Source organism: Bombina bombina, chromosome 1, assembly GCF_027579735.1.
Source record: "Bombina bombina isolate aBomBom1 chromosome 1, aBomBom1.pri, whole genome shotgun sequence".
NCBI classification, from domain to species: domain Eukaryota; kingdom Metazoa; phylum Chordata; class Amphibia; order Anura; family Bombinatoridae; genus Bombina; species Bombina bombina.
In genome coordinates this window covers 1,351,422,321-1,351,435,356 of record NC_069499.1, presented here as the reverse complement: position 1 = coordinate 1,351,435,356, position 13,036 = coordinate 1,351,422,321, and the positions used below count along the sequence as shown (strand labels likewise).

General features: G+C 42.9%; 1 protein-coding gene across 1 annotated transcript in view; it reads right to left on the bottom strand.

Annotated features, from left to right (window-relative positions):
- Positions 1–13,036, bottom strand: part of ASH1L (ASH1 like histone lysine methyltransferase) — a 505,039-nt gene that overhangs the window by 104,586 nt on the left and 387,417 nt on the right. Inside the window, exon 24 of the mRNA XM_053703215.1 lies at positions 4,788–4,964. Within this exon, the coding sequence (XP_053559190.1) occupies positions 4,788–4,964 (177 nt within the window). The remainder of the gene's footprint in view (positions 1–4,787; positions 4,965–13,036) is intronic.

Genomic DNA, 13,036 nt, shown 5'->3' with positions numbered 1-13,036 from the left:
ATTCCCAACAGTAATGAATGAAGCCGTGGACTCTCCTCCCCTTTAAATGGAAAAGCACTTACCTGCTCCGCTGTCCGGCATGTAGACAGTTACAAGATATGAGAGGACACAAAACTTGCTTGTAGATGAAATCAAAATTTTTCTTCAGACACCTAAACTTCACCTCCTCCATGCACCAAAGGCAAAGAGAATTACTGGGGGTTGTGGGTAAGGGAGTGATACTTAGCAGTTTAACTGTGGTGCTCTTTGCCTCTTCCTGCTGGCCAGGAGTGATATTCCCAACAGTTATTACTCAAGCCGTGGATTCACCATAGCTTAGGAAAGAAACAGGTACTGCAAAGCTGAGCTGGAGGACAAACAGTAGTCAGTTTGCAAATCATACAATTTTTTGTTGGAAATAAAAAAATCTGTAGACTTCCCCTTTAATGGGTAAAACCCAGAAGGGACAGTTCTAGTCTGCTCCATGGTGCAAGAAACAGGTTAACCAACACAGGAATACTATGTAAGAATGTAGAGTGTAACAGAAACAAGTCAGTTTGCTATATGTAAATCAAAGTTTTCCAAAAAAACAGAATTTATGCTTACCTGATAAATTACTTTCTCTTGCGGTGTATCCAGTCCACAGATTCATCCTTTACTTGTGGGATATTCTCATTCCCTACAGGAAGTAGCAAAGAGAGCACACAGCAAAGCTGTCCATATATCTCCCCCTCTAGCTCCACCCCCCAGTCATTCGACCAAAGGTTAGGAAGAAAAAGGAGAAACCATAGGGTGCAGTGGTGACTGTAGTTTAAACAAAAATTTTTTTACCTGACTTAAATGCCGGGGCAGGCCGTGGACTGGATACACCACAAGAGAAAGTAATTTATCAGGTAAGCATCAATTCTGTTTTCTCTTGCAAGGTGTATACAGTCCACGGATTCATCCTTTACTTGTGGGATACCAATACCAAAGCTTTAGGACACGGATGAAGGGAGGGAACAAGACAGGTACCTTAAACGGAAGGCACCACTGCTTGCAAAACCTTTCTCCCAAAAATAGCCTCCGAAGAAGCAAAAGTATCGAATTTTGTAAAATTTGGCAAAAGTATGAAGTGAAGACCAAGTCGCTGCCTTACAAATCTGTTCAACAGAAGCCTCATTTTTGAAAGCCCATGTGGAAGCCACTGCTCTAGTGGAATGAGCAGTAATTCTTTCGGGGAGGCTGCTGGCCAGCAGTCTCAAAGGCCAAACGGATGATGCTTTTCAGCCAAAAGGAAAGAGAGGTAGCAGTCGCTTTCTGACCTCTCCTCTTACCAGAATAGATAACAAACAAGAAAGATGTTTGTCTGAAATCCTTAGTTGCTTGTAAATAGAACTTTAAAGCACGAACTACATCAAGATTGTGTAATAGACGTTCCTTCTTCGAAGATGGATTAGGACACAGAGAAGGAACAACTATTTCCTGGTTAATATTCTTGTTAGAAACAACTTTAGGAAGAAAACCAGGCTTGGTACGCAAAACTACCTTATCTGCGTGGAACACCAGGGTAAGGTGAATCACACTGTAAGGCAGATAATTCTGAAACTCTTCGAGCAGAAGAGATAGCTATCAAAAAACAAAACTTTCCAAGATAACAACTTAATGTCTATGGAATGTAAAGGTTCAAACAGAACCCCTTGAAGAACTGAAAGAACTAGATTCAAACTCCATGGCGGAGCCACAGGTTTATAGACAGGCTTGATTCTGACTAAAGCCTGAGCAAATGCTTGAACGTCTGGTACCTCTGCCAGACGCTTGTGTAACAGGATAGACAAAGCAGATATTTGTCCTTTTAAGGAACTAGCTGACAATCCTTTCTCCAGTCCTTCTTGGAGAAAGGACAATATCCTGGGAATCCTAATCTTACTCCATGAGTAACCCTTGGATTCACACCAACAAAGATATTTCCGCCATATCTTTATGGTAGATTTTCCTGGTGACAGGCTTCCTAGCCTGAATCAGAGTATCTATAACTGACTCAGAGAACCCACGCTTTGATAGAATTAAGCGTTCAATCTCCAAGCAGTTAGACGTAGAGAAACTAAATTTGGATGCTTGAACGGACCCTGTATTAGAAGATCCTGCCTCAATGGCAGTGACCATGGTGGGACAGATGACATGTCCACTAGGTCTGCATACCAAGTCCTGCGTGGTCACGCAGGCGCTATCAGAATCACCGAAGCCTTCTCCTGCTTGATTCTGGCAACCAGACGCGGGAGGAGAGGAAACGGTGGAAAAACATAAGCCAGATTGAAGGACCAAGGCGCTGCTAGAGCATCTATCAATACCGCCTTGGGATCCCGGGACCTGGACCCGTAGAGAGGAAGTTTAGCATTCTGACGGGACGCCATCAGATCCAACTCTGGGGTGCCCCATAGCTGAGTCAGCTGGGCTAATACCTCCGGGTGGAGTTCCCACTCCCCCGGGTGAAAAGTCTGACGACTTAGAAAATCCGCCTCCCAGTTGTCTACTCCTGGGATGTGAATTGCTGAGAGATGGCAGGAGTGATCCTCCACCCACCTGATTATTTTGGTTACTTCCGTCATCGCTAGGGAACTCTTTGTTCCCCCCTGATGATTGACGTAAGCTACAGTCGTGATGTTGTCCGACTGAAATCTGATGAATTTCAATTCTAACACCACATTCACTTTACACTCCCGAGAGAGACCCTAGTGCTTAGAGCCAGCAAAGAGAATGACTGGGGGGTGGAGCTAGAGGGGGAGCTATATGGACAGCTTTGCTGTGTGCTCTCTTTGCTACTTCCTGTAGGGAACGAGAATATCTCACAAGTAAAGGATGAATCCGTGGACTGGATACACCTTGCAAGAGAAATAGCTGATATAAGCCAAATGCAGTTAAAAAAGCACTATTCCCACTGAAATAAACTCCCACACTCCTGGTATAGAGCCTCTTACCCCCTCCTGCCACTCTCACCAGAGAACAGGGCAGGGCATCCAGAACAAATAATGGTCGCTAGCAAGTGAGGAAGAGACGAAGCAAACACGCAAGCTGCAAGAGCGGCTGGAAAAGCCTTAATGCTCTCTTGACAGAGAGAAGACACCAACACTGCACTGTATAACCCGCCGCACTGCGAATAAACTTGTGTAGCCGCACCGACCTAGGAATGTGAAGAAGCGTGCAAAACATAGCTCTTGCTGTATAAGGCTTACTGATTACTGCTGTGCTAAAGGGAATCTCGCATAACTTTAATTGAAGGAGCCATAACTGCAAAAGAGATAAAAGTACATATAAAAACCCAATTGTTCTTAAAACCGATCATAACACACAGTATGATAAACATAATACTATGTACCTACTGTGGGCTGTGTAAGTGACAAAGGTACTTCCCCAGAAGGACATTTACTCCAATGTGCTTACCCAGCTCACATTCTTGGGTACAGTAGGGAGTACACCCAGTACTGTATTGAACAGCATAGGATTCACTGGGGAGTACATCTACATGGCCACACAGAAGGAGGCTAAAGAACCAGTTCCAGCGGCACTTGAGGCAGGCTTGTGATCAAAGCTCGCGCAGGAGATTACATTACATAGCCAAGTACTCTCCTATGCGCCTCTCTTCAAAGTTTTACCTTATGAGGGAAAATAAGTGATCAAAGATCCCTTTTTTAAATAAAATCCTAACACCTCTAGCTTTACCTTCTTCTGGAGAGGCAAAGAAAAAACTAGGAGGTACAGGGCAGTGGTAAGAATTAAAAACTCTTGGTGTAGAGTGTCTTTGCCTCCTCCTGGTAGTCAGGTAATTCCCAACAGTAAGGAATTGTGGACCACCACCTTGAGAAAGAAATTTGTGTGTGAGAGAACATGGTGGTATCCCAGTAAAACTGGACGCAGCATACATTTCCCTTGTGCATTAGTACCACTACATATCATATTTTGGAGGTTCCATTTACACATGCCAAGAGAGATATTATTACATTTCTAAATTATAACTTTTTATTTACCTTCATGTTTACATTCATATCTATATTTTTATTTGAAGGGACAGTAAATGAAAAAGAAAAACAGCAATAGCAATAATTTCTGGCATAATAATAGTCTGGCATGAGTAAAACCCATGAGGGCTGACATGCTTGTACCTATGTATGCACACACTTATTTTCAGCCTCTGTACATGTATCATAATGCAAGAATGTACATACTTAGGTGAAGACGCTACGGAATGTTTCTCTTTAAAAAACAAACAAACAAAAAAAACAGTACACTACTTGCTAAGTTGCTTATGTTCTATTGTGTAATGCCCCTTTAGTGCATATTTTTTAAGTTCACAATTGTTTAGTTCACATTTAAATTATTTTAATAGACCAACAATAGAGTTAGTTCACAAGATTTTTAATACTCTTGTTTAAGTGATGGTAAATCCTAGTATTACTGAAACGCTAGGATTTACCATTGGAACAAATAAAGGGGATTTTCAGTCATGAAGTATAAAATACTTCATGCTGAAAGCTCCTTTATTTGTTTGCAGCGTTTTGGCACCAGATTTCCCGCACGTCTATTGACTAAGAGGTGGAGACGTCAACTCTCAGCGAAATAGCATTCTGCCATGGGCTGCCTTAGCAGCTCAGTGCAGTGAACGCTGCAAGCAAATAAAGGAGCTTTCAGCATGAAGTATTTTATACTTCATGACTGAAAGTCCCCTTTATATGTTTCAATGGTAAATCCTAGCGTTTCAGAAACGCTAGGATTTACCATCACTTTAAATAACTAAATATTTCTTATTGGTATACAATGTTCTGTTCTATAACTCACCTTTGCAATATGTGTACAGGTCCAGAACACAACATGTTCCAACGACAGCTTCCAGAGGGATGATCTCATACAATGGTACACGGAATAGCTCATTGTGGTAGAATTTGCGTGAAGGTGAATGGTGAGTTTCATGTGGGCGGAAGTAATGATGACCAAAAGCAAAACGCTCACCCCTGAAAAAAAATAAATTAGATACTAAGAATAATTTACAACCTGATACACTCATGGCCAGATTTACTCTGATGTATACAAAACAAAGATTAGCCTAAGAAAAATGTGTGGATGCAGTTTAAATTAAGTACTTTAGGATCTATAAAGTAAATGGTGCTGCCATGTTTGAACCAATTTTGTATTTATCCCTGTTTGTGCAAACAAAGCCATGTGGAATCCCTTTAAGATTATCCTATGTTTCGCACAGCCTTGCTTTGACAGTCTCTTATTGACTGTTTTATATTTGTTCCTAATTGTCTTCAGCAGGGGAAAGAGATAGGGGGCAACTTAAGTTAAAACATGGATAATAACTACTTTATAGAAACATGGGGACAAAAGTTTTTTAAACTACACATAATAAAACATTTTAAATTACAATCTTATACTGTTCAATATGCCTTTGAGTTGAGAAATACAATGTATAGGCTAACAAGAGTGAAGTTTGTGGGTGTCTTGAGAACTAGGTTGATGTCCCAAGAGTAAGGGAGGAAGGAGCGAGCAACTGAGTGAAGTTTAAGGTAAAACTGTAAAAGTTTGGAGATTTTAATGTTCAGAGAGTTTTTAGAAAAATTAAATTTATGCTCACCTGATAAATTTATTTATTTCTTTACACGGTGAGTCCACGGATGATCAGTAATTACTATTGGGAATATCACTCCTGGCCAGCAGGAGGAGGCAAAGAGCACCACAGCAAAGCTGTTAAGTATCACTTCCCTTCCCACAACCCCCAGTCATTTTACCGAAGGAAAGGAGAGAAAGGAAGCAACACAAGGTGCAGAGGTGCCTTAGGTTTATAAAACAAAAAAAACCTGTCTGAAAAATACAGGGCAGGTCGTGGACTCACCGTGCCAAGAAATAAATAAATTTATCAGGTAAGCATAAATTTAGTTTTCTAATGACACGGATCATCAGTAATTACTATTGGGAATAAATACCCAAGTTAGAGGACACAGATGATAAGGGAGGGACAAGACAGGGAAGCTAAACAGAAGGCACCATTGCTTGAAGAACCTTTCTCCCAAAAGAGTATAAAATTTATAAAATTTTGAAAAAGTATGCAGAGAGAACCAAGTTGTAGCCTTGCAAATCTTATCCACAGAAGCTTTATTTTTGAAGGCCCAGGAGGAAGAAACAGCCCTCGTGGAATGAGCCGTGATTGTCTCAGGAGGCTGCTGTCCAGCAGTTTCATAGGCCAAGCGAATTATACTCTTCAGAGTAGTAGCTGTAGCTTTCTGACCCATGCATTTCCCAGAGAAAACAACAAACAAAGCGGAAGACTGGCGAAAATCCTTAGTCACCTGTAAATAGTATTTCAACACACGCACCACATCTAGGTTGTGCAGCAAACGCTCTTTATGAGAAGAAGGGTTAGGACACAAAGAAGGAACAACGATTTCTTGATTAATGTTCCTATCCGAAAAAATAAGGTAAGGGGATTCACACTGCAACGCCGGTAATTCAAAAACTCTGTGAGCAGAAGAAATTGCAACAAGAAACAAAACTTTCCAAGATAACATCTTAATATCTAAGGAATGAATAGGCTCAAATGGAGCCTGCTGAAGAACTTTAAGAACAAGGTTAAGACTCCAGGGAGGAGTAACAGGTTTAAACACAGGCCTGATTCTGACCGAGGCCTGACAGAAGGATTGCACATTTGGTACATCCGCCAGACGTTTATGCAACAAAATAGATAAGGCAGATATTTGACCCTTCAACGTACTCGCAGACAAACCCTTCTCTAGACCTTCCTGGCGAAAGGACAAAATTCTAGGAATCTTGACTCTACTCCACGAGAACCCCTTGGATTCACACCAGAACAGATATCTGCGCAATATCTTATGGTAAATCTTTCTAGTCACAGGCTTACGAGCCTGAATCAAGGTCTCAATGACCAACTCCGAAAATTTGCGCTTAGCTAGAATTAAGCATTCAATCTCCAAGCAGTCAGCTTCAGAGAAACGAGATTTGGATGAGATTTGGATGAATGAAGGGCCCTTGAAGTAGAAGGTCCTTCCTCAGTGGAAGTCTCTAAGGTGGAAGAGAAGACATCTCTACTGGGTGTGCATACCAGATCCTGTAAGGCCACGCAGGTGCAATGAGATCACCGACGCCCTATCCTGTTTGATTTGAGCAATGACCCGAGGAAGGAGAGCGAACGGAGGAAACTGGTATGCTAGACTGAAATTCCAAGAAACCTCCAGAGCATCTATCAGTACAGCCTGAGGATCCCTTGACCTTGACCTGTACTTCGGGAGCTTGGCATTCGGTCCCCATTTGAGAATCAAGTTGTAAAACACCTCCGGATGGAGTTCCCTCTCCCCCGGGTGAAAGATCTGTCTGCTCAGAAAATACGCTTCCCAATTGTCTACTCCTGGAATGTGGATCGCAGATAGAAAGCAGTTGTGGGTCTCCGCCCACTGAATAATCTTGGATACCTCTGTCATTGCCAAGGAACTCAGAGTTCCTCCCTGATGGTTGATGTAAGCCACTGAAGTTATGTTGTCCAACTAGAACCTGATAAACCAGGATGAAGCTAACTGAGGCTAGGGCAGAAGAGCATTGAAGATTGCCCTCAGCTCTAGGATGTTTATGGGGAGAACAGACTCCTCCCGAGTCCACATCCCCTGAGCCTTTAGCGAGCCCCAGGCTGCTCCCCATCCCAGCAGGCTGGCATCCGTGGTCACAATCACCCAGGTAGGTCTGCAGAAGCAGGTTCCCTGGGAGAGATGTTCCTGAGACAACCACCAAGGAAGAGAATCTCTTGTCGCCTGATCCAGGTCTAATCGCGGAGACAGATCTACATAATCCCAGTTTCATTGTTTGAGCATGAATAACTGCAGAGGTCTGAGATGGAACCAGGCAAACGGAATGATGTCCATGGCAGCTACCATCAGACCAATTACCTCCATACATTGGGCCAATGACGGCTGAGGAGAGGACTGAAGAGCAAGCCAAGAGTCGAAGATCTTTGTTTTTCTGACCTCTATCAGAAATATTTTCATTGATAAGGAATCTATTATGGTTCCCAAGAACACTACCCTTGTAGCTGTAATCAAGGAACTCTTTCCCAAATTCAACTTCCATCCGTGAGAGCGCAGAAAAGATAACAACATCTCCATGTGGGAGTTTGCTTGTTGAAAAGATGGAGCCTGAACGAAAATGTCGTCAAGATAAGGCGCCACTGCAATGCCCCGTAACCGGAGCACCGCCAACAGTGCTCCCAGAACCTTTGAGAAAATTCTGGGAGCTGTGGCAAGGACGAATAGAAGGGTGGTAAACTGAAAGTGTTTGTCTAGAAACGCGAACATCAGAAACTTGTGATGATCCCTGTGGATGCAAGAATGCATCCTTAAAATCTACTGTTGTGATGAATTGACCCTCTTGAACTAAGGGAAGAATGGAACAAATAGTTTTCATCTTGAAGGACGGTACTCTGAGGAACTTGTTTAGACTCTTGAGGTCTAAAATGGGTCTGAAAGTTCCCTGTTTTTTGGGAACCACAAACAGATTGTAGTAGAATCCCAGACCCTGTTCCTGCCTTGGGACAGGAACTATCACTCCCAGGTCGGAAAGGTCCCAGACACAGTGCAAGAACACCTCTCTTTTTGTCTGGTCTACAGATATTCTTGAGATCAGAAACCTGCCCCTGGGAGGAAGGGTCTTGAACTCTAGTTTGTATCACTGGGACACGATGTCCACCGCCCAGGGATCCGGAACATACCGAAACCAGGCCTGAGCGAAGAAAGAAAATCTGCCCCCCACAAGATCCGCTCCCGAATCGGGGGCAGACCCTTCATGCTAACTTTGAGTCATTAACAGGCTTCTTAGATTGCTTCCCCTTGTTCCAAGACTGATTGGACTTCCAGGAAGGCTTGGACTGTTCATGCTTGGTAGAGGGAGAGGAAGGCTTACCTTTAAAGTTTTCGAAAGGAACGAAAATGACTGTGATGTCCTTTCTGCTTATTCCTCTTATCCTAAGGGAGGAAATGACCCTTTCCTCCCGTAATGTCTGAAATAATTTCAGCCAAGCCCGGCCCAAACAAGGTCTTACCCTTGTAGGTAATCGGCAAAAGCTTAGACTTAGATGACATATCCGCAGACCAGGACTTCAGCCATGAAGCTCTGCAGGCCAGTACAGCAAAGCCAGAAATATTTGCTCCCAACTTAATAACTTGTAGAGAAGCATCCGTAATAAAGGAATTGGCCAACTTAAGAGCCTTGATCCTATCTTGGATCTCTTCAAGGGGAGTATCTGTCTGAATAGAATCAGACAACGCATCAAACCAGTATGCTGCCACGCTGGTGACGGTAGCAATACACACCACAGGTTGCCATTGTAAACCCTGGTGTACATAGATCTTCTTAAGTAACCCTTCCAACTTCTTATCCATAGGAACAGCTATCCTCTATGGGGATAGTGGTTCTCTTAGCTAAAGTAGAAATTGCCCCTTCCACCTTGGGTACCGTCTGCCAAGACTCCTTGATAGAGTCAGCTATTGGAAACATCTTCTTAAAAATGGGGGATGGAGAAAAAGGGATACCAGGTCTCTCCCATTCCCGAGCAACAATCTCTGTAGCCCGATCTGGTACAGGAAAAACCTCCACCGCGGAAGGTACATCAAAGTATTTGTTTAGCTTACTAGACTTTTTAGGATTGACTACGACAGTAGTGTCAGAGTTGCCCAAGGTGGCCAAAACCTCCTTAAGTAACAAACGGAGGTGTTCCAGCTTAAACCTGAAGGATACAACTTCAACATCAGAAGAAGGAATTACACTGTCTGAGTCTGAGATTTCACCCTCAGATGCTACCGAAGTATCTTCCTCCTCAGACTTTTTGGAGGGAACATTCGAAATAGCCACTACTGTGTCAGAAACCTTACTCACTGATTCCTTACATTTCCTCGTGCGCTTTCCCTGCAGCATGGGAAAAGCAGACAGCGAATCACTTACCGCAGAGGATATGTGGGTAGCAATGTCTTGCAAGGTGACTCCAACCAGAGTGTGAGAGGAAGCACAGAGCACTGCATGTGTGGATGATAATGTTTGAGACACTTGAGGAGAAAGCTGTGGCATATCTTGAACAGGAGACCCCTGAACAGCATCCGCCTTAGTTAATGGTGGCTCAGAATCAAAAAGTCTATCCCTGTAATGTAATGTTCTTTCAATACAAGAGGAACAAAAAGGGATTTGTAGTTCCACATTGGAATCAAAACACAAGCTACATGTAACGTTTTGCGGGCCTCTTGGTCCATCTTTAACCAATAACCCAACAAAATAAAGAAAACTGCTTTATTTTACTTTAAAATATATGATAAAAAAAAAAAGTTACTGTCATTTTAAATTTTAAACGTAATCTCTTTATTTTTAACCACAGAGCAGTAGAGAACCTTAGGCAGCCTCTTCCCCTCAGCACTCTTTGCTGAGGTGCCTACCTGTCCTGCCGGCAACCAGATTAAAGGGACAATGAACCCACATTTTTTCTTTTGTGGTTCAGATAGAGCAAGCAATTTTAAGCAATTTTCTCCTATTATCAATGTTTCTTCAATCTCTTTCTATCTTTATTTGAAAAAGAAGGCATCTAAGCTTTTTTTGGGTTTCAGAACTCTGGACAGCACTTTTTTATTGGTGGATTAAATTATCCACCAATCAGCAAGAACAACTCAGGTTGTTCACCAAAAATGGGCCGGCATCTAAACTTACATTCTTGCATTTCAAATAAAGATACCAAGAGAATGAAGAAAATGTGATAATAGGAGTAAATTAGAAAGTTGTCTAAAATGTCATGCTCTATCTGAATCACGAAAGAAAAAATTTGGGTTCAGTGTCCCTTAAAAAAGGTTTAATCCACGATCCGGACTTCCCAGAGCTGCTCAAAAAGAAAATCAGGTGATCGCAAGCAAAGCCGTAATGTTACATCCGATCCGGAACTCACAGAGAAAAGAAACCGGAAAGGCCAGCAACAATCTTGCCGCCTCCGAAAAAGCCTGCCTTCCTAATCGTGGGAGTACCCAAACTGCAACCACCCGGCCACCATTAATTCCCATGCAAAGCCGGCAACAGACTTCTCACACCGGAGTGCTACATAAGACCCATGTGAAAACACTCCTGATTCCATACACCAAATCCAGAACAACCTGGAGTAAAAACCTAGCCACAATAAAAACAGAATTTATGTTTACCTGATAAATTACTTTCTCCAACGGTGTGTCCGGTCCACGGCGTCATCCTTACTTGTGGGATATTCTCTTCCCCAACAGGAAATGGCAAAGAGCCCAGCAAAGCTGGTCACATGATCCCTCCTAGGCTCCGCCTTCCCCAGTCATTCAACCGACGTAAAGGAGGAATATTTGCATAGGAGAAATCATATGATACCGTGGTGACTGTAGTTAAAGAAAATAAATCATCAGACCTGATTAAAAAACCAGGGCGGGCCGTGGACCGGACACACCGTTGGAGAAAGTAATTTATCAGGTAAACATAAATTCTGTTTTCTCCAACATAGGTGTGTCCGGTCCACGGCGTCATCCTTACTTGTGGGAACCAATACCAAAGCTTTAGGACACGGATGATGGGAGGGAGCAAATCAGGTCACCTAGATGGAAGGCACCACGGCTTGCAAAACCTTTCTCCCAAAAATAGCCTCAGAAGAAGCAAAAGTATAAAATTTGTAAAATTTGGTAAAAGTGTGCAGTGAAGACCAAGTCGCTGCCTTACATATCTGATCAACAGAAGCCTCGTTCTTGAAGGCCCATGTGGAAGCCACGGCCCTAGTGGAATGAGCTGTGATTCGTTCAGGAGGCTGTCTCATAAGCCAATCTGATGATGCTTTTAAGCCAAAAAGAGAGAGAGGTAGAAGTTGCTTTTTGACCTCTCCTTTTACCAGAATAAACAACAAACAAGGAAGATGTTTGTCTGAAATCCTTTGTAGCATCTAAATAGAATTTTAGAGCACGAACTACATCCAGATTGTGCAACAAACGTTCCTTCTTTGAAACTGGATTCGGACACAAAGAAGGCACGACTATCTCCTGGTTAATGTTTTTGTTAGAAACAACTTTCGGAAGAAAACCAGGTTTAGTACGCAAAACCACCTTATCTGCATGGAACACCAGATAAGGAGGAGAACACTGCAGAGCAGATAACTCTGAAACTCTTCTAGCAGAAGAAATTGCAACCAAAAACAAAACTTTCCAAGATAATAACTTGATATCAACGGAATGTAGGGGTTCAAACGGAACCCCCTGAAGAACTGAAAGAACTAAATTGAGACTCCAAGGAGGAGTCAAAGGTTTGTAAACAGGCTTGATTCTAACCAGAGCCTGAACAAAAGCTTGAACATCTGGCACAGCCGCCAGCTTTTTGTGAAGTAAAACAGATAAAGCAGAAATCTGTCCCTTCAAAGAACTTGCAGATAATCCTTTCTCCAAACCTTCTTGAAGAAAGGATAGAATCTTAGGAATTTTTATCTTGTTCCATGGGAATCCTTTAGATTCACACCAACAGATATATTTTTTCCATATTTTATGGTAGATTTTTCTAGTTACAGGCTTTCTGGCCTGAACAAGAGTATCAATGACAGAATCTGAGAACCCTCGCTTTGATAAAATCAAGCGTTCAATCTCCAAGCAGTCAGTTGGAGTGAAACCAGATTCGGATGTTCGAACGGACCTTGAACAAGAAGGTCCTGTCTCAAAGGTAGCTTCCATGGTGGAGCCGATGACATATTCACCAGGTCTGCATACCAAGTCCTGCATGGCCACGCAGGAGCTATCAAGATCACCGATGCCCTCTCCTGATTGATCCTGGCTACCAGCCTGGGGATGAGAGGAAACGGTGGGAATACATAAGCTAGGTTGAAGGTCCAAGGTGCTACTAGTGCATCTACTAGAGTCGCCTTGGGATCCCTGGATCTGGACCCGTAGCAAGGAACCTTGAAGTTCCGACGAGAGGCCATCAGATCCATGTCTGGAATGCCCCACAATTGAGTTATTTGGGCAAAGATTTCCGGATGGAGTTCCCACTCCCCCGGATGAAA